Source organism: Zalophus californianus, chromosome 4 (genome assembly GCF_009762305.2).
Source record: "Zalophus californianus isolate mZalCal1 chromosome 4, mZalCal1.pri.v2, whole genome shotgun sequence".
Classification (NCBI taxonomy): domain Eukaryota; kingdom Metazoa; phylum Chordata; class Mammalia; order Carnivora; family Otariidae; genus Zalophus; species Zalophus californianus.
Window position 1 is genome coordinate 5964923 of NC_045598.1, and position 22570 is coordinate 5987492.

Here is a 22570-nt window from a genome sequence, read left to right on the forward strand (position 1 = left end):
GGGGTAGCAGTAACTTCTCTGTGGGTGAGAAAAAAACTACTTATTGAGTCAGACATCATCGGTAAGGATAAGGGACAGCCAAAAGCAAGGAAAAAAAAAAAAAGGATTAGAAGACCCTTACCTAGGCTAAATGTTATTCAGGTCTGTTTTCCACTGAAGAGATAAAACACTAGATAAAATTGCCCGGCATTTCCCAAATGCTGGATGGTAGATTTTAGATTCAATGCTTAGTCTTACTATTATAAGTTTATTTTTTAAAACAGAAAGATAAAATAATTGTCAAGCCATATCTTCCATCAAATTCTTCATGGTTTGCAGCTTCTAGCAGAGCACAGGGAGAGAGAAAACTGGAGCTGAGAGGTTACATCAGACCACATCTACTCATGGATCTCACTTTCACTCCAATTTGGCCAAACCAAAATTCCTACACTTGGGTAAAGCATTTTAGTTTTATAAAAGTACGTATCAAACTTCAAATAATTGAAATCCTCAGAAAACTCAAAAGGTATTTCTTTCACTCTTCCACATTTAAATACCTCCTTCCAATCTGTTCCGGGAAGAGCAAAAAAAAAAAAAAAAAAAAGTTGATTACACAGCTCAAGTACAGCATATATTTTAATGTCTATCAACAGTTCTCTTTTTTTAACCATTCTCAAAATGACCCATCTCAGCATATTTAGATGTATAATAAATATTAAAAGTTTAATGTAAGTATGGTTGATGCAAACCACCGATTTATATAAGGCTATACTTGAAATCTCAAAACCTTTCCTTCCTATTATGAGTTACTGCTGTTCACATAAGGTACCATACAGAAAAAATGTCTAGAAACAGTTCATTAAAAAGAACAACAAAAACAACCAACTCAGAATAAAAGAATCAAAACTGAATAAGAGGAAATCAATCAACAACACCCAATTAGAAAACTAAAAACCAAACCAAACCAAAACAACCCCGCTCCTTCCACACTGGATATTCTTCATTTCCTCCTTTCACTCAGGGAGGGTGGGGGTGGAGTGAAAGCAGCTCAATGTCTAAATATTCACCCTCCATCCCCAAGGCCCATCAAGCACTTCCGGTAACTAGACTCTGCAGAGGCCACAGACACTGGGACTTGGTTGGTCCCACTCCATTCCCAGCTTACCCGTTCCCTGGCTCAGCCAGAAGAAGAACTCTCCACCCCCCTCCAATTCCACCTGGAGGCAATTCAGGTGAATGAGACTGAACCCCTGCTAGTATTCTCTTTATAGAACTTTACTCTGAACTTTCCTCAGCAAACCCTCCTACCCCAAGTTTAGCAAAAGATGGGATTCTCAGCTTTGTGAAATATCAAAGGAATTTATAAAAGGCTCATTTAAGCAATTTATAAGAATCCTTGTGTATCTATCTGTTCAATGAAAAGTGCAAACTTTTACTTAAAATTATTTATTTAAGTAATCCCTAAACCCAACGTGGGACTCGAACTCATGACCCTGAGATCAAGATCGTGTTCTCTTCCGACTGAGCCAGCCAGGCACCCTGAAAAGGGCAAACTTTTAAGGTTGGAAAATTAAAGAGTTAAAACTACTCTTCAAAACATAAGCAACATTAAAGAAAGAAAAAGTCCCCATAGAATTCAAAGTCTAGTGAGCCACAGATCTCTTCATTCTATTGCTCGGTTGATGTCTTCTGTCAATAACCAAATCCAATTGGTGGTAAATGACATTTCCTGTTTCAGCCACTATATTTACAATTAGATGTTAATGGCTCAACACCCCAGGCAACCCCCAACTAACCCTCTGTTGTCAAAGACCTTTCTGTTCTTACAAGGTAAGTCCACTTTCTTTGTGGGGGGATAAGCATAATCTGTCACTACTACCTAAAATCAGGAGCTAAAAACTAAAAGTAAAGGAAGTAAAATGAAGAAGATCTTAGGGGCCAGCCAGAGTCTGAGCACAGCACAGGGTTAAAGGAAACCATTTCATAAGATCAAGTGCGGAGAAGCAGCAGGGGCAAAGAAGAAAAAAAAAAATCAAGTTACATAAAGTCCAATTGTACTCACTGTTTCCTTATTGGGAAGCAGCTCCTTTCTAATTCTGAAGAAGTTCTTGCCGTACTGCCTGAGCCCCTTAACGAAGCGTTTCTGTGATAAAAAGAAACAACAAATGGGATGTAAAAACCAAAAACAAAACAGGATGTCAGCAAAGCAAAGATATCTGCAATCAGCAGAATAACAACCACAAAAAAGTCTGAGCTAGGGAATACTGACTAGGCTGGGAGACAATTTCAGCAGTACAGCTGGGACCCCCCGCCAGGGCAGGCCCTGGACAGCCGTCATCGGAACCCCAGTCGCACACACGTTTGGGAGAAGGACATCCTGGGTCTGAGGCTAAGTAGCAATGTGTGCTCTCGGTACCACAGTCTCCGCATTGGTCCACCAAGGTATAAACAAAAACGCTCCGTGTTTCAATAAAACAGCACAACTGCTTTCCACCTGAGAACGAAGCTTCCCAGAGTGTTGAGCAGAAAGAAGGGAAAAGGAATCAAACCTCAAGACTTTTCTCCAAAAGGTCATCCTAGAAGGGTTAAAAGGCCCTTTCGTTAATCCGAGGAATTCGCCAAGAAGGCACCGATATCCATGGAAGCCCACGGGGAGCCCGAACCCCCATCGCCGTCATTAAAAGCCACTCCAAGGCACCAAATAATCACCAGCACCCCTTCCTTCTTCCCCACGCTCCCCACCGCCACCCCCACCCCAGCAGTCTGGAGACTTTCACTTTGTCCCATTCCTTCCAGGCAGCCCCTCCCCATCCCCGTGGAGGCAGCTCCCGGCTCCGCGGCCCCCACCTCAGAGCCCCCGGCCTGGGGCTCGCGGTTCGAAGCCTGGTCCCTCTCGACCGACCCCCGCGACACTTCCCGGCCGGGCGGCCCTGCAGCCACAGGTACGCCGCGCCGGCCGCGCTCAGGGTCCGGGCGGCGAGGGGCCGCGCCTGTCACTCGGCTCGGGCTCCGGCTCCACAAAGCGCAGGGCGGAGGCAGCCGGGGCGGCTCGGCGTGTGACCGCGGCGGGGCCGCGCGGCGCGGGGCGCGGGGGGCGCGGGGCTGGGGCCGCCGCGGCCGGGGGAGGAGGCTGGAGCGCGGCGCGCAAAGCCCGGCGCGGCCGCGGGCGGCTGCAAAAGGCGGCCTGGATCGCCGCGCCGCCCGTCGGCCCCGAGCTCCGTCCCCGCCCGGGCCCCAGCCCGAAGGCTCCACGGCCAGAGCCTCTGGGCCCCCGGCGCTGGTATCTTGGTCTCCTCCCTCTGAATAGCAGGAGTAAATCCGAGCAGTAAAGCGCAGAAACTTCCTCCCTACCACGGTGAGCGGGAGCAGAGGGCAACCGCGGGGCCCGGGCCGGGCTGAGCGGCCACTCGGGACCCTTCCCAGGCCGCTCTGTCTCCAGTCCTCCTTCCGGGCGGGCAGAGTCAGCAGCGCGACAGCCGCACGCCCACCGCCCTCGGACTGCGAAATGAGGGGCTGGCCCCGACGACCCTCGCGGTCCCTTCCGGCCCGGGATTGTAGGCGGCAGCTCCGCCCGGCCCAGGCATTAGCCCGCACCTCGCAGGGCGTCGTTTCACAACTAAATCACCGCGGAAGCTTCCCAGCCAATAAATCACCTGCCCACCGGGAGGAGAGTCCCTCCCACTCCCGGTGTTTGAGACCAGTCGGGCAAATTCAGTGAAGAGCCAGACTTGGCCTGCAAGACCGATCTGCAACCTCCTACTCCATTCCTGGAGGCTCTGCATTTTCAGATTTCACCCCCTTTCTAAGATATGACTCATCATTGTCGGTTTCCAATATAATTTGTATAGTTCAAAGGAAAAATCTGTCAAGGCACAAAAAAGCAGCTCTCCTCTAATCTGAAGAGTGACCTTTGTTACTTGTATGATCAACACGCATCCTGAGCTCTGTGCAGGGTATCTCCTCTGGAAATGCTGCAAGGCAATGAGACTGCCCTGCCCTCAAGGAGCTCCAGTCCGGTGGGCCGGCAGGCAGGCCCATGGGCAGGAAAGAGAAAGGATCAATTTCTGGGCCCTTAGAAAAGCAGCAGAGGGACAAAGGGCTATCAATGGGACCAGGAGAAGGAAGCAACTTACTCTGTCTCAGAGAAGTGACAAGGAAGAACGAGCCTGCCAGGTGGGCTCCAGCAGGGCTTCGAGCAGAGGAGTCAGCCAGCAAGGGCATACAGAACATTCTGGGAACTGCAAGGAGGACAGGGTATACAGAATGGAGTGCCAGCAGATAAGACTGAAGAGGCAGGAGAGGATCAGGTTGCAGACAGCCTTTAAGCCAGGCTGAAGTGTCATGGTCCTAACTGTAGGCCAGTAGAGAAGTTAAAGCACAAGCAGTCCATGGAAAGACTGGGTAAGGGTTGCTCCAGTGGCAGTGTGGCCTATGTCATGGATTAGGGACAAACTGGCAGCCATTCAGAGACCAGTTAAGGAGGCTGGTCAGATAACTAACCCAGGTGTGAGAAGAGGAGGGCCAGAAATCTACCTCAGCCATCAGAATTAATGCTTCTTAATCTGCTCTTTAAGTATTTACTAGCATCTAGCAATGGGAGGAATTTTTTTTTTTAGGGGGTAGCCATAGACCTTTATGAAAACTGTGATTCATTTTTAGCAGGTAAGATAAATGTGTGTGAAGTCATGATAGAACAATCTGAGACTTCATTCAGCCAAGCATAAAGCAGTGAAGTGTAACTCATCAGTGCAGCAGGGGCAGCCAGGAAGAGGGATGGCCTGTAGTAGTCCAGGATACCTTCACCAAGGCAGCAAGACAGGCCACCCATGAAGAACCAAGAGCAACTGCAGAGGTGGAGGGGGGTGGAAAGACCATCCATGAAACACAGAGGTGGAGAAGGGGAAGCAGGTTATAGGAGGGGGGTGCTATACAGAGTTGAGGTAGGTGATCTGGCATGAGTCAGATGGTAGAATACCAGCACTACGCAATCTGAATGTAAGCTTGATGCCAAATGACACACAGGCTCACCAGGAGACACTGGCACAACGAAGGCAGCAGCTAAGAGAGGCTAAATCTGAAACATCAGGGTAATGTGATACATTTGGGCAAACTTGAGTTCAAATCCCGATTCTTCTACTTGTTATGATGTAATCACCAAATCTTATCCATTCAACTAGTGGTTATTAAGTACCTACTATATGCTATGAACCTCACATATATTAATCCAAAACCCTCACAACCTAGAAGGAAATACTACTACTATCTGCATTTTCCAGACAAGGAAGCTGAGACACAGATGGTTAAGTAAACCAGACCAAGGTCACCTAACTCTTCAGAGCAAGGGCAGAATGCAAACCCAGGGTCCAAACTCCAATTCCTGCAGTGCCACTCTCTCTGTAAAATGGAGGTAAGAGTCTTCAGAGGGAGCCGTTTTCAGTCATGGTACCATTACCTGTGACTCCACCCCTTCCTGTTGGCCCCAAAATCACATCACCAACCCCTCAGCATTCTTCCTAAGAAAGGTCTTTCAAAGCCCTCCTTTCTTACCCATTCTAGTGCTAGTCCCAGGCCAACCCCTTATCTCTCTCTCCTACTAGCTAGGCTATTAGACCATCTCCCCCATCCGGCCACGTATAAGCCTCTACCAAGGAATTTTTCAAAACCACACATGTCATCACGAGTCCCATATTGTCTTGCCCCCAACCCCTACTTGAAAAGAGTTCCTTGACCTCTTCAGAATGGTGTTTACACCCCTTAGCTCTTAATTCAAGACCCTCTAGGATCCTGTCTCCGCTTGCATTTCCAATCAGATGTCCAGTAATGGCAACTGGCCCGCTGCACCCTCTGTTGAACTCTAGACTTGGACATCTTTTCTACTCCTCTCCACAGCCTACCCAAGATACTTTCAGTTTACCTCAAAACCAAGCTCAAATCCCTCCCCCTCTGACATAAAACTTCCCTGACCATTCCAACCCCTTCACTTGGCATTTATTTGTATAAGCCCTCACATGCGCACATAGAGTCTGTAAGCCCTGAAAAGACAAGAACTGCTTCTATCACTCTGCCTCCCTATAGCATTAGGCAGTTGGAGCTCCCCAGTTTTGGATGCAGAAGTGAAACAAGCGACGAGATGACAAGGGCCTGGGCTTGGGTGGCCAGGGTGGAAAGGGACTGGTAAAAGCCAAAGGATCCATCATGAACTCTAACAACAGAGTTGACCTGCTTGGCACCAAACTCTCCTGATTTTCCTATCAACTGGCTAGATTCTTTACTCAACTTCTAAATGCTAGAGCTCTTCCCAAGGCTTTGTTCTAGGCTTTCTGCTCTCCAAAACCCCTCCTAATGTCATCTCCATTGCTTCCTTGGCTTTCAATATCACCCAAGATTCTCCCTACTATCTCTAAGGCTAAATCTATGGTCCAGGTCCAGTGGGAACACTTGCTCAAATGTCTCAGAGACATTTCAAACTATTTCCAGAAATATGAATTCGACATCTGGTGGTGAACATAGACCACCAATGTCAATGTGTATCAATGACTGTGCTACCAAGTGCAAAAGCACCATTCACCCCACTTAAAAAAAAAAAAAAAAAAAAAGGAAGTAAAAGCTTCATGTGGCCTGTACTGTTACTTCTCTATGGAAAGCCACAAGGCCTCAAAACTGGCAAAACATCTGCTTCTCAGAGACCAGCCTTTACCTTGTGGTTTACCAGAAATGTAGAGTAGCCTTTAAAATCGAAACAAAGCCAACCCACTCAGAGCAGTCAATGATGAGAATAGGTCAGTATGTTAAGTGAGTTTCTGAGGCCTTAGGCTCCTTTCCCTCTATTAATTCATCTCACTTCAAATGAAGACCTTGAAGGTTTTCAGGCTTTAATTTAATAATTAACACTATTGACTTAAAAACCGGTAGGTACTATACGCTTCTAAATGAAAATTCATAGACACTGTCTGTTTTTTAACAGCCTTCTAGTAGTTGGAACTGAAATTCAGCATGTCCACTGCTGAAATTCAAGCCCTCATGAATTATTTCTATGTCCATTAGCTTTTCTGTCCCTGGCAGTGCACAGATACTAGAATGCTAGGATGCAAGGGGTGAAGGAGAAGAAGACTGTTCATTTAAGAGGCAGTAACTTTGGCTCAGTCACAGCTGCCGGTGCTCAGCAGCTCTGCTTTTGATACTGCACAGGCTTGCCATCGGCTGCACTCAGATGGATGAGCTCGGGGTCTTGGGGTGTTGGTACTTGTTCTCTGGCGCTGTTTGTCTCCTATCAACTTGACTGTGTGTTCCCCAGGAGTACAAAACAAGTCCTTTTCTATTTTTGAACTCCAAAGCCAGATGAGGTCCAAATATAAATATAAATTTATTTATGGCAAGGACACTGTCCTTTGCTTTGTTTTACAACTTAGTTTGCAATTGTGCTCCAGTTTTTATTCATTTTATTTATTGAAATATACTTTGAGGGGCGCCTGGGTGGCTCAGTTGGTTAAGCATCTGCCCTTGGCTCAGGTCATGATCCCAGCGTCCTGGGACTGAGCCCCTTGTTGGTCTCCCTGCACAGTGTGGAATCTGCTTCTCCCTCTCCCTCTGCCCCTCCCCCAACTTGTGTGTGTGTGCACGTGTGTGTGTACACTCTCTCTCAAATAAAATCTTTAAAATATATATATATATTTTGACATGCAACATTGTATACGTTTAAGGTGTACAACATGTTAATTTGATTAATTTATATACTGTAATATGGTTGCCATTGTAGTGATAATTGGCACCTCTATCATGTTACATAATTATGCTCCAGTTTATAGACAAATTGCTATAGTTTTCTATTATTGAGCTGAAACTTTATATCACCATCAGGAGTTACCTACCTATAAGTTCCTAGTAGAGACCATTTAACTCCTGGCTTTAAAAAAGTGAGTTACCTGAACATAGCACTTATTGTTAAACCTGGGTTTTAATAGAATCTGCAATGCAAAACTCTATTTTTCATTCTTAGTAGAATGTAAGACTATGAGACCTACACTCAGAAGTCCTAGGATCTAGTCTACTCCTCTGTTCCATAAAGGAAATTTTGATAAACAGGATATAATTAAAAGGAACTAACTTTTGAAACAGGAGATAATTAGTAAGAATAAGCATAATTGGGCCCAAATGCAAAAATGTTCTCTCTTACAATAAAGTAACATGTTCAAAAGTTCCTCATGCTGTTGCTGCACCTGCCCCACGTCAAAGCCTCCCAAGCCCTGTGCATTGGCCTCCTCAGATGCTGACCTTCTCCACCCTTGGGGTGGCGGTGTGGGCCTAGGGCAAGCAGCTTCACTGTCATGTGTCAGTGATAGGAGAACAGTAGGGAAACACCATCCTACACAATGATAAAAACGGTTCCACTGAGTGCTGCAACCACATGCCAGGCACTGTCTCAAGGACTCCTGGTGTGTGGATTTACCTAAGTGCCACAATGACCTTCCAAGGCAGGGGCTACTACCATCTCCGTTTCACAGATAGGTAAACTAACAATATGTCAGCAAATCCTTGAACCAGGGTAGGAGTGTCAAGGGTGACAAATGTGAACAACTGGGGAACCTCAGGGATGGGGTGAGCTCTAAAAATGGAGTCAAGCACAGGGTGCAGGTCAGGGGTGCGATAAGCATCTCTGGCCTGTATTTGTATTTAAAGATTTAAATGTTTCCCCCCAATCTATAAATGGACAAGTATAGGCTACATTCTAATAACTTATTCTTGCCTCAATTTGTTCACCTTTTAAATTGGCCATAAAATACCTGTCCTATCTATCACAAAGCCATTGTTCTGAATATCAAATTGAATAGTGCACAGAAGTGTCCTGGGCTGGGAGTAAATCTTCCAAAGGATAAAGTGTGTTCATCTCTCTCATCTACATGTGAAACTCCCAACATGGCTCATCTCAAGTGCTGGCTCTGACCTGTGTTTGCAGCAGAGAAAGAAGCAGGAAGAGAGGGCTATGCTACAAAAATGGCTAAAAGATAACTCTGCATTAACCCCTGGCTGAGAGCTTTCAAAATTAACTCCCTCTGGTGAATTTTAACTAGTGTATCACAGTCAGAGACTCACCAGGATTTCGGAGAAGCCATTTCTACTTAGTCCTCTTACATAACTGTTTGGAAAACACTGTAGGTATTAAAATGATTCCCACTGTGAAAATGGCTCCTTCTGCTCTACCCTGTTTTCTGCACAAAATTTTATGTTAATAACTTACTGGTTCTCAGGGGACTGAAGAGCAGGCAGATCTGCAAGTAAGCAAACTACAGTTTTCCCCACCAGAGATACAAAAATGCAAGTCCCTATGCCAGGCAGGGAATAAGAGGAGTACGTCCATGGCTCTTCTGAAGGTATAAAGCAGCAGAAGAAAATCAAAGATGTATCCTAAGTGTGGGTCTGTGTGAATGACAGGGTAGGGTGAAAGAAGAGAACACTGATGCCAAGCAGAAGAAAAGAAAGCCTTTCCAAACATGTGTATTGCATGATGCCTACCAGTTCATCGATGGCTCTTCCTGACCAACCACTAGATGAGAACCTATTGCATTTCATTAATACGGTCCTGTATGTTATAGATTCCCATCACCTCATATCCAAAACACATTTCCTGCTACAGATATACTACCAATAATGCTTTGACGACTATCATTTGGTTTTTGGTTTTAAATGTTTAACACAGTGATGAAATGGTGACCTAAAGTAAGGCACTACTTTTTCAATAAATGGCATCACAATTAATTTGTCTGGGAGGAGACATGCCAGCAAGCCATGGCAGGCATTTCTAAGCGTTCTAGTATGTGCTCCCGTCTTCTCATTCCACTTTGGAAGTACACTTTGAACTTACTAGCATTATTCCAGGATAGTTTATAGCTTCATTAACCTAGTTACAGTTGACCCTTGAACAACATGGGGCTTAGGGCACTGGCACCCTCTTCAGCAGTTAAAAATCTATGCGTAACTCCTGACTCCCCAAAACTTAAGTACTGATCGTCTACTGTTGACCGGAAGTCTTACCAATAACAGTTGATTAACACACATTTTGTAAGTTACATGTCCTATTTACTGTATTCTTACAATAAAATAAGATAGAGGAAAGCAAATGTTATTAAGAAAATCATAAGGGGGGGGCGCCTGGGTGGCTCAGTAGTTAAGCGTTTGCCTTCGGCTCAGGTCATGATCCCGGAGTCCTGGGATCAAGCCCCGCATGGAGCCCCGCATTGGGCTCCCTGCTCAGCGGGAAGCCTGCTTCTCCCTCTCCCACTCCCCCTACTTGTGTTCCTTCTCTTGCTTTGTCTCTTTCTGTCAAATAAATAAATAAAATCTTAAAAAAGAAAAAAATCATAAGGGGACATCTGGGTGGCTCAGTCAGTTAAACGTCTGCCTTCGGCTCAGGTCATGATCTTGGGGTCTGATCAAGCCCTGTGTCGGACTCCCTGCTCAGCAGGGAGCCTGTGTCTCCCTCTGGCCCTCCCCCTGCTTGTGCACTCTCTCTCTCTCTCAAATAAATAAATAAAATCTTTTTTTTTTTTTTTAAAGAAAATCATAAGCAAGGGGCACCAGCTGGCTCAGTCGGTAAAGCATGTGACTCTTGATCTCAGGGTTGTGAGTTCAAGCCCCATGTTGGATGTAGAGCTTACTTCAAAAATAAAATAATAATAGGGGTGCCTGGGTGGCTCAGTCAAGCGTCTGCCTTCGGCTCAGGTCATGATCCCGGGGTCCTGGGATTGAGACCCACATCGGGCTCCCCGCTCGGTGGGAAGCCTGCTTCTCCCTCTCCCACTCCCCCTGCTTGTGTTCCTGCTCTCGCTGTGTCTCTCTCTCTGTCAAATAAATAAATAAAACCTTAAATAAAATAAAATAATAATAAAAAAGAAAATCATAAGAAAGAAGAAATACATTTATAGTACTCTATTTATCAAAAAAGCCCATGCGTAAGTGAACCAGTGCAGTTCAAACCTGTGTTGCTCAAGGGTCAGCTATAGTTTAAAAACAGCCAACAAGACAACAATGTAAAACAATAATTACATTTTTATGATGAGTCTCAAATCTCTCTCTACATCTGACATTTTTCCCCACCTCAGGCTTGCACCTACACTTTCTACTCAGAGTAACATCTTCCATAGACTCAGGACATCACAATCTCAATGTGGACACTGATGGGTCCCAGACCACATCCTCCTCAGTATGCTCTCCAAGACAGGTGTCACTGGGGCATTCTAGAGATGAAGAAGCTGAGATTCAGGTAAATGAAGTATCCTGCCTCAATCCATACCAAGCAGGAAGGGTGGAGAAGTAAATAAGTTTTCAAAATTGGATTAACTGCTTAGAATCTAGATGCAGAAAACATTCTATTTTATCTACCTATGTCAGAGGAATTAAAGGGTATTGTACCTAAAACAAAACAAAACAAAAACCTAAAAGAAATGTTACATACACATACCTGCTTTTTGAAACAAGAGATTATATGCTGTATACCCATGTTAAACATTTTCTCACAAAACAACTTAGCTTAGAGTATATGGCTCTGCCACTTAGTAATTCCACTGCTTGTGAAGGTCACCATCCCTCTCTCAGGGCTTCCGAGCATTCCTGCGTAAAAGGAGCCTTTGGGCTTTCTGCCACCTGTAAAGCCTCAACAGTCAGTGCCTCTAGTTCTCCACCACTGGGAGCCACAGCGAGGTAGGTAGCCTCTCTCCTACAGAGAGATAAGAGGATAGCTAAATTCTCCAAAATAAGACCTTGCTAATGCAGGACATGCCTTCTCAACTGTCTTACTTGGAAATTCAGAAGATTAGCCAAAGATACCTTTAACATTAAATAAATTCTAGTTTTAGGGGCACCTGGGTGGCTCAGTTGGTGAAGCATCCGACTCTTGGTTTTGACTCAGGTCATGATCTCATGGGTCATGAGACTGAGCCCTGTGTCGGGCTCTGAGCTCAGTGGGGAGTCGGCTTGGGATTCTCTCTCTCTGCTCCTCCCCCCAATGCTCCCTCAAATAAATAAATAAATAGATTAATTAAATCTCATTTTAACAACAACAATAAAAGACCTGTCTCCCTGCTTCGTCCCAAAAGATGTGATGGTATTTACGACAGAAATGCAAACCCGAGCCTGTCCATTTCTAAGAGAAGTTCTCTCTAGGATCAAATATGGCAGCTGCTTAGCCGTCACACAGGCATTCTCTTTTTTGTTCCTTTCTTTTCCTTTCCTTTCTAATCTTCCAAAGGCCAAAGAGTATAGGAATAAGAATGCGGGAAGGTAGGCCTAACATGATCCTGCCCTGATCCTGCCACCTTCCTTCATTCATGAGTATCATGATTGTGGACAGCTCCTGGTTCCAAGCACTATTTTACATGACTCTGCCCCCCGCCATAAGAACAGCTACGGAAACAGAACACAAAGGGGAACTGAAGTGCCAGGTCTGAAATTATTTGAGTCCAGCAGGAGGAGTGCAGCAGACCAGACCCCTTACCTCCCCAGCTGACTCCTGCTCACATGCCCCAGAAACAGCTACAAAGCTGGGCAGCTGTCAAATCAGCCCTCGCTCCCTGCCACATCTGTAATAATAGCACAATCAGAGAATGTCAGAGCTGGAAGGAAGCTTTAGAGCATCTAACCCTGTCAAAACTCTCATTTTACAGACAAGGATCATATGTTATTTAAAACAAAACAAAATAAAACACCCATATCCAAAAGACTCTTTATCTGTGACAGACTGTATTTCTAACCTGTCCTACACGCTGCTCTTACGGAGTGATGAAAACACTCCTCCCTCCACTGGGGAGTGGGTCTGCCTCTACCCTTGACCCTGGGTGGACCTTTTGAACTGGCTTGACAAATATGATAGAAGTGACACTGGGTAACGTGAGGCTAGCTCATAAAAAAGCTACACAGCTCCCACTTGGCTCTCCCTTTCCAGACACATGTCTTTGGAGCCCTGAGCCCCCCATATTTTTTTTTTTATTTATTTGAGAGAGAGAGAGCACATGAGAGGAGGGAGGGTCAGGGGGAGAAGCAGACTCCCTGCTGAGCAGGGAGCCCGATACGGGACTTGATCCTGGGACTCCAGGATCATGACCTGAGCCGAAGGCAGTCGCCTAACCAACTGAGCCACCCAGGAGCCCCTGAGCCCCCCATATTAAGGAGTCTGGTTATCTTGAAGCCACTGTGCTAGGGAGACCACATAGGGATAGAGAGATGCCTTAGAACTTCCAGCTGCTCCAGCCCCTGGCCATTTGAGTCTTTCTCACCCAGACTCGTGAGTCAAAGAAACTTCAAGATGACTCCGACCCCATCCACCATCTGACTGCAACCTCATGAAAGTCCCCTAAGCCAGAACCACACAGCTGAGCCATTCCTAAATTCTGATCCCACAGAAACTGTGACAGATAATAAACTGATCACTGCCGTTTTAAGTTGAGGTCATTTTTATTGTTGGGGTAATTTGTTATGCAGAAATAGGAAACCACTACAAGATTCATTACAAAACAACAAAAAACTTTAACCTCCATGTTAGTTGACAATTAATTAAATGAGCCAGTAAACAATTTTCCAATTAGACTTCCTAAGACAATCTGCATACCTTATCACTCTGTATAATCTTACTCTGATTTAACACATAGCTCTTATTACCATATGATATGACATGACATGATATAAAGGATACTGAATACATAAGAAAATTTGTTCACTACTATATCCTTAGCACCTAGAACAGCACCTGACATAAATAGCAGGTGATCAACAACCACCGGTTGAATTAATAAATGAAGGTATCTATCTGCAGGTGAGCTGGTTTGGTCTTCCCACAACACTATTTGACTTCCCAGCCATTTGCTCTCCAGCTTGACTCAATGCCTCCTGATCAGTGTTCACTGTTAAGTTTCCAACTCTCTAATTACTACCTACAAAATTATTTGACACCCAACTTTCCTCTGCGTTCAAATGTACAAGTCCCACTACAGAAACCACACAATCCCATTCTGTGATGCCAGCTCAGCACCCAGAGTGAAGCCAATAATTTTCTTTTCAACACACCTATGTTAGTTAAACCCTTCCCAGGTGGTCTCAAATGTCAAGTGTCAAAGTGGAGTACTGACTCCACTTCTTCATTCAAAGACCACATGCCCCATGGGAAAATGACCTCATGTTGGATGTTTTACATAGCAACTGGGCCCACTAGCAAAGACCACTGAGCCAGACTATATAGCTTTGTCTATATGCTCCTCTGAGTCTAGATGATTACGCTGAATATGTGGAAGTCCTGTCACTATTTCAGGCCTAACAAAGCACTGCCACTGGATGAATATCAGAATGCTTCAATGCACTTTCAAGTCAAATGAGAACTGGCTAGTTAGGCAGCAGCATTAACAGATGTAGAAATACCGCCAGCTAAATACCTCTTGCCAATTATGGCTGCCCAGCTATGCCCAAATTAAAAATAACCCAACACTAATAACAGAACCCAAATGGGCTCCTACTCTCCCTGCAATATCACCATAAAATTTCCACATAAATGTCCCTGTAAAGTGGCTCATAAATAAGTCATTAAAAAAAGTAGAGCTCAGCACAGGAGCAAGGAAGAGGAAACTCAAAAAAGAAATGTAGCTTGTCTGTAAGTTACAAGGGAAAAAAGAAGTAGAAATCTTTAGAGAAGAAGCCTTTTGCAAAAATTATAATTAAAAGAGTCTAGATCCGTGGCTGCCCAATAGAAACTGAACGTGAGCCACAAATGTGAGCCAAATATGTAACTTTAATTTTCTAGTACTTATATTTTAGAAACAGGTAAAATTAATTTTAGTAATACATTTTAACTTGATAATATCCAAAATATTATTTCAACATGTAGTCCATATAAAAATACTAATGAAATGTTTCACATTCTTTTTCCTACTCAGTCTGCAAAATCCAGTGTATATTTTACACTTATAGCACATCTCAACTTGGACTAGCACACATTTCAGGTGCTCAACAGCCACATGTGGCTAGTGGATACCGTATCAGTGCAGGTCTAGAATGATCCTTACTTCTTTTTCGTGAAACATTAAAACACCCAAAGCACCAAAAGTTTTCTATTAGGGAGGCAGAATACATAAATTGGTCAGAATTATTGACAATGGTAACATACAGGCAATCCTAAATGGAACACAATTAAATAAGGCTTGTTATTTCAAATTAAGTAAAATCTGTCTTCCAGAAGAACTTAACCAAACCCAGAAGCTGTTATGATCTGCCCCTTCTTCCCAAACAGGGGAAACTGAGGCCCTGACCAGCATCAGGGGCTCACTTTAGTTCTTGCCACAGAAGGGGCCCCTGGACTTTGTTTCCCCTTCATGACAACATGACAAGGGCCAGGGCTCCTCACTGAATTTGTTCACTTTAAACAATCTCCAAAAGGGAAGCAAGATCAATTATTCCTTTAGGAAATGGGGGGGGGGGGGGAGAGAGGAGTGTATTTCAATTACAAAAGGCAAACCTTGGTCATAAGGCAGATCTCTGTCTAGCCAGTGGTTACTGTTTTCTATTACAGGCATCCCATTTGGTCTCCTGCCATCCCCAAGCAGGATGGCTGCCACAGACAGTCCCTCAAGGGAGGGTCCACATGAGGGACTGGTAAGGTAACCACAAGCCTGCTCTGGTGGCTTTTGTTTGGAACAATAGTCCTCCCATGATATCTCACTCTTGCTTGAAAATATTGGTGTTAAGGGAGCATGAACACAGCTGTGTGTAAATTACACAAACAGATTAGATCTGTGTATTTATAAGGAATACAAACATACTAATAGCACATTTACATACACAGTTAGATGCACTGGGCTGCATGCAGAGTGGAGTTTGAGTTCCAAAGTATTTCCTGAAAATTTTACAAAAAGAAATGCTTGAGAAATGCTCAGCCTGCTAAGTCAGGCTGAGACTCTTTTGCCCTATGCAGAATGCCTCCCAAAAGGAATTCCTCTTCATCCCCACCAGCAATATTAGAGTATTTGAGACTCTATAAAGAAACCTCTAAAAAGAACTTTAAAACTCACTTTTATAGCAAAAATAAGTCAATATGGGATAATTTTCACAGTTGAAAGGTTATAATTATAAATGGGGGAGGGGCACAAAAGAAGGCAGTGTAGGCAGAAGCAGAAAGTGAGAAGAATCTGGAAGTTCAGAATTAACTTGTCCTAAAAAGCTCTCCCGTCACACACGGATGCAGACATGTACAAAGAGGAAGGCCTACTTAAGTATCTACTAACACAGCACATAGTGAGGCAGGCTCTTTGGATTTTTCAGCTGATTTTGAAAAATGGAAAAGCAATTATTATTTTATGCTTCCTGCATCAAATCCAGAACACAGACACAGGCATCAGGAAAGTGAGGCTATGGTTCTATGTATGAGTCTATCAAGGCTTCACAGATGACCCCAGGCATGCTTGCTCATGGAAAGATTGCATCCCAAGTATCCTAATTATAAAAAAAAAAAAAAAGCACTAACTTTTAAGATGTTGAGTGCCAGTAAAATTTAAAAAAATTAAAAAAGAGTAATGATCCAACTAAAAGTAAAAACATTCATCTATACATGTACCGATAGACACATAATAACAAGCACACTCTAGGCCTTAATTTTATTCATTAAAAAATTTGCAACAAAACCCTCCAACTGATATTCTTTTTCTTTTTGCTTGATGTGGTTTGTATAAACTCCTAGTTTAAAAAATATAAAAAAAAAAGGTCCATTTCTGAGGCGTGGGTTTACCGTGCTCACAGTTCCACCAATAAATCATCTCCCGATCTGGGCTTGGAAAAGCACTGGCCACGGTTTGATTGCTCCAGCCCTGGGTTGCCAGGCAACCAACACAAGGGGGAAGTCTGAGAACCGCTGACAGATAGCCAAGTGGCTGAAACAACAGACTTCTCTCTGTCAAAAATGTGTTTCAGAGAGCCACTTCCCCACCTCTGCTCTCTGCTAAACACTACACGATTGTAAAATCAAAATCAAAAGGCCACTGTAATAAAAACACACTTCCTGCTCAATTACTAATTGTTAAAAAGCTGTAGGGAGGCCCAGATCACACAGTGTATGGCAACAGAAATGTGATACTGTAAGTGAGATAAAGTCAGCAGCATGTGAGAAATCTGATCTAAACGCAACTCTGCAGCTTCAAGTCCGGGGAGCTGCTGTGTGGAGCAAATCAGCTGCCTAAGAAAGCACCAGAAAGAAAGTAACTCATGGGGAGATGTTAAAGAGGCAAACCAAAGAGTAGCTAGAAAGCCACAGGTCTACGTTACTTAACAACAAAACCAAGAACATTCTCAATTGTGTGCCATTCTGGAGATAAGCAGTTTTCCCCTTCCATTCAGTCTGGCGAGTGGGTGGGGGTGTGTGTATTTGGGTGATTCCCTAATGCTCGACTGTAAACTGGTTACAGCAGATACTAATATCCTTCAGATAATGCCTGATAATACCACATCCGAGGTCTGATAGTCTAACATAACATGCTTTTTTAAGTAACATGGGGCTTGAACTCGCAACCTTGAGATCAAGAGTTGAATGCTCCACGGACTGAGCCAGTCAGGCGCACCTACTGCAACATTTTAAACCCCTGTTGTGCATGCCCCAAGCTTGTAATGTTGCACACTACAGTGCTACCGAGCACCCACTCTATGCAGCATCCTTTCATGAAACCACTTTATTGAACTGTCTATCGGGACTCCTTGGAAACTGACTGTCTATGGTATTTGGAAGAGGCCAGCACTCAGAACAGGGCTCTTCACCTTTTTTGTGCCATGGGCACTTTTGGCAGTCTGGATAAAGCCTAACCTCTTCTAAAAATGGCTTTAAATGGCTAAAATAAAATCTATGGGATTACAAATAAAACCAGTCATATTAAAATCTACTTATCAAAATGTTAAAAAATGTACATACACATACTTTATGAGCATGTTAAATAACAAGGTTACAGAGGGTTTTTTGTTGGTTCGGGGGTGCTGTTTTGTTTTCTTTTATAATACAAGCTCCGATTATAAACTCCCGGAGGGCAAGGACAGTGATTTATTCGTCACTCCATCACCACAGCACTTTGGTTCAGGACCCAAGGCTGACCCACTGAATCCTGTAAGATGTATGCCAGGCTCCCGGGCTGGCCGGCCTTCTCCCTACCCTCAGCCCAGATCCTACAGGGCCTGACTTTCCCTGGGCTTTCCCAGTGCCTATGACTGGGCCTGGTAGGCAAGATCTGTAGGCTCAGAGTCTGCAAACTGGGATGTGTAGACACGAAACAGACCCAAATGGTTCTAAGGGAATTCATTTCCAAACCTCCTGCTTTCAGAGGTTTTCCTTCCTAAAGTCACCCGATAACATTCACCTGCCTGAGAGTGCACTCCTGTGAGAAGGGAACCCTTCTTTCACCTCCCCTTTCACAAAGGCCTTCCCCTCACAGCACAAAGGCATCCCTCTCCCATCTGGAATGCTACTAGGCAGCACGGACCCTGATGTAGAAACTCCAGTGCACCAAACAAAGGATCAATTCAAAACACTGATTTTGGTGTTGACACAGTGACTAACTCTAAGGTCATGATAAGAAAGCCTTATGCAAGTCAGGTACCTTCTCATTCTTTGCTTTCAACAAAATTGAAGGAGGATCTAATGGAGGTGTCAACTGATAGATTATTACAAACCAAGTCGGATGATCGATTATATTTTTGGCATTGTTACAGAAGGAATTCAAATTATTGAGTGACACTGTAACAAAACTATTACTCCCATCTGCTTATTCATGCAAAAAAGGTTTGTGAGTGCTTATATCTACAAATACATGAAAAATAAGAAGAAAAATTAATGCAGAACAAGGCCTCATTGTAACAATAAGTAATATTCATCCAAGAATTAATGCCTTTAAAAAACTGAATCCAGGGGCACCTGGGTGCTCAGCCAATGGGGCGTCTGCCTTCGGCTCAGGTCATGATCTCACAGTCCTGGGATCGAGCCCCACATCGGGCTCCCTGCTCAGAGGGGAGTCTACTTATTCTTCTCCCTCTCCCTCTGCCTCCTCCCTCCTGCTCATGCTGTCTCTCTCTCTCTGTCAAATGAATACACAAAACCTTTAAACAAACAAATAAACCCTGGATCCATCTTATTTCCAACAAATATTAAACAAAAAGTAAAATTTTATCAACGTTTATAATATCTTGTTTTGATCAACTGTATACTAGTAATTATTATAACATAATTGGAGAGAATTTCCCTTTTAACACTTAGAGCTTTGTTGCTAAAGGAAATAACAAACAATATGTACATGTCTTTTGATACACATACTTTTTGTCGCAGGGCATAGTGAAGGGGTGATCTGACAACAGACTCCCAAGCAGGAAATGCTTTTTTTTTCCTTTGTAAAGATTTATTTACTTTTATTTGGGGGGGGGTGAGATGGGGGAGAGAGAGAGAGAAAGCACCCGCACAGAGGAGAGGGGCAGAGGGAGAGAAAGTTTAGCAGACTTCCACACTGAGTGTGGAGCCTGACAGAGGGCCCGATCCCAGGTCCCCGAGATCACAACCTGAGCCAAAACCAAGAGTTGGATGCTGAACGGACTGAGCCACCCAGGCACCCCAGGAAATGCTTTATATTAAGAATAAAATCTATGGGGCAATAGACTGAAGAAAAGTTACTAGTTATAAAAGTTAAAGGAGGGCAAGGAAAGATAGAATGTAAAATTTTACTGCTAAAAAGAGACCACGTATTTTTAGAATAGATGATAATGGGTATAAATCGAGATGGTATTCAAAATGCTCTGGATAGATTTAAGAGCGATATAACAGTCTTATTTTCAATGTCACTATTTATATGTTAGAAATTACATCCTTCTCAGGAGAAAGGTATATGCCAATTTAATCCTGGGAGGAAGCATATGGTTTTTAAAGCAAAATTCTTTTAGGGGCTTCATGGGAAAGAGAGTTTTGTTTTTGTTTTTTTTGTTTTTTAACTTAGTACCTACAAGGAAAGAGATGGAGGAATTCTGGAGAATGCCAAGAATGCTTCCACATCTCAGCTAGATTTATTACATTCTGGTTTTACCTAACCGAACCAAACCAGAGTCACTAAAAACACTTTCCAGGACGAAGACAGATCACACCAGTACAGACCCTGTGCTGTGTAATGCTATTCCACCAAGGTAAAGACCATTCTTTATCTGAATTCTAAGGAACTGATTATGGCACTTCTCTGCCCAAGACAGATGGAGAGCTCAAACTCCTTGGTGTGCATATTCAAGCATCCAGAATCTCCATTCTAGCACTAAAGCTTCAGCACCCACCACCCTCAAGTGTGTGGATTAGAAAATGTGTTAAAAAGGAGTTTGAGGTTTCATTTCAGCTCATGGGGAGACAGTGCTGTGTGAAATGTCCACAACGAACACAAGAAGGCAGGGGTAGCACCTGTGCTGCATACAGATCCCTAGAACCGACCATGACTGCCCCAGACTCAACTAGAGCCAGGTCCCTGCTGCTCCCTGAACGTGTCCCACACTCCTCACACCTCAGTGATTCATTACACAATAATGTGTCTAGGGATCCTGTGCAAGGTCACTGTGGAGCTATTCTTGGGCTGGTGGCTTCGATTCACTCACGACTGGTATGACCCTGAACTTCATTCACTATCTCGTATCCATGTTTTGTCATCCTTCTCTGTGCTTCTATCTTTCTGTGCACCCCACCATGGAACTTCCTACATCCTGCCCAGCACTAGGTTCTGGGCACCCAAGTCCGTCACTGCCAAGAGGGTCTCTCTCCTTGAGGTCGGGTGGTCCTGTCTGGTGGACCTGTCAGAGAGACCTCTGCATGTATAAGTAAGGCATTTGATAAATATTTCTTCAGAGACGATTCTTATTCCTATTACCAGTACCTGAGCCTTTGAGGGCCAGCAAAGACCTAATTATTTAATTAATACTCTCATTTCTTAGAGGATCAAGGACTTGCCCAGGGTACAGCAGCTGGTCGAAAACACAGATTCAACCAGAAACAGGTTTACCAACATTTTTGTTTTCTAACACCAAAATTTAACTACATTACTAGTCGGTGGTTGTCTACAAACAGATGAGGAGTCATCTGAGAAAAGTAAAAGTGAAGGGAGAGGGTAGAAAGAAAAAAAAAGGAGAAGAAACTAGAGTTTCTTGGTTTTGAGCAAATCACGAATGAAAAGTAACAGGCACAATGGCAGCAAACATTGAGGAAACCTGAAGTTTCTTTCCCTTGGTTGACCTGAGAGGAGTCCTCAGGCTCTCTTTGAGGGAGGCAGAAGAGCCAGATGGCCCGAGTACAGGCCGCCAGGGTTGGTGGGACCTTCTCAACACAGTCTAGGATGGTTAACAGTGGAAGAATTCTTGTGGCCTAATAAAGGATGAAAGAAATGTTCTTTACAATGAGGAAATGAATCATCTACTCATCAAGTTCCTTCATGTCCCTTTTTTTCTTTTTCTTTTTGGCTTGAGGCTCTCAGGCCTTTTTGATAAAACACATGCTGAGAAGCACTGAAGAAAACAAAACCGTAGTGACATCTACAGGGGACTCCACGGGCTAGACAGAGCCTCCTTTTCGGTTTACCACAGGTTCTCCCAGCTCTCTTCTCACCACAGACAATACACACCCAAAGCTGCTCTAAGATTATCAGCAAACGTTTTACAAGAACCAGATCCTTCTCTTCTAATCTGCCCCCGAACTAAAAGGTCATGAAGAAGGTTTAGAGAATCTTTTTGGCATTTAGAAATATTCTATTATTGTGTCCCCCCATACGGGAAAATGCACAACTATGCATGAGAAATGAATAGACCTCTAATTAGCTACATGATTTTACTTCCAAGCAAAGTTCCCACCTGTCCTTTCAGCCAAATTCAGTTTGCTCTAAGTTCTCAAAAGTTCCTGAGTCCTGAAGGCATTTTATCTATTGCTCCCGACAAGGAACACATTATGGGAAACTGAGACATGACCCCAAAAATCACCAGATGGGGGCTAAGTAATTTGAATTATTAGAAAAACACGTATCACTCTTGATTAACTGGCTTGAATTATCAGAGATCTCATTTGTCCAGACTTACTTAGAAGAACAGTAACATGGAATGAGAAGCTGCTGCTAACTGGAAGAAGGCAGCTCCACAGCCCCTACCCTGCTAAGAGTCTCCTTGAGTGTTACTGACTTATCCTCTTCATAGCATCTACGTGGATTACCTTATTTACATTAATTGGTTTGTCTGTGCATCCTATTAGAACACAAGCTCCATGAGAATAGTATGTCCAATGTTATTTTTATCTCCAAGACTTAGACAGCATCTAGGACACAATTAAATGCCTAACACTTGTGGAGTGACTGAGGAAACAAACAGCACAATATATTCTGAAGCCAACATTCCCACCTGAAATCTTAAATTCTAAATATTGTTCTATTCACAAAATCCTGCTTCCTCACCACTTGCCTCCATCTTCAGCCTCTACATGTTAATCCAATTCAACTCAACTTAACATCTAGCATCAACTCAACTTAGCTGAGGAGTGGACACTCTTAAGAGATGGATCAGCTCTCAAGAAGCACACCATGTTGCAGGG

At 43.8% G+C, this 22570-nt stretch overlaps 1 protein-coding gene across 10 annotated transcripts in view; it reads right to left on the reverse strand.

Annotated features, from left to right (window-relative positions):
• The window catches only part of RERE (arginine-glutamic acid dipeptide repeats), a 418893-nt gene that overhangs the window by 54185 nt on the left and 342138 nt on the right, over positions 1–22570 (reverse strand). For 7 of the 10 annotated variants that reach the window (XM_027580026.2, XM_027579626.2, XM_027579705.2 and 4 more), the window contains one exon: positions 2042–2122. In XM_027580026.2, coding sequence (XP_027435827.1) covers positions 2042–2122 — 81 coding nt within the window. Of the gene's footprint in view, positions 1–2041; positions 2123–2248; positions 2518–2826; positions 3060–3330; positions 3584–22570 lie in introns of those variants that run through there. The other 3 variants (XM_027580252.2, XM_027580334.2, XM_027580175.2) reach the window with 3 other exon arrangements.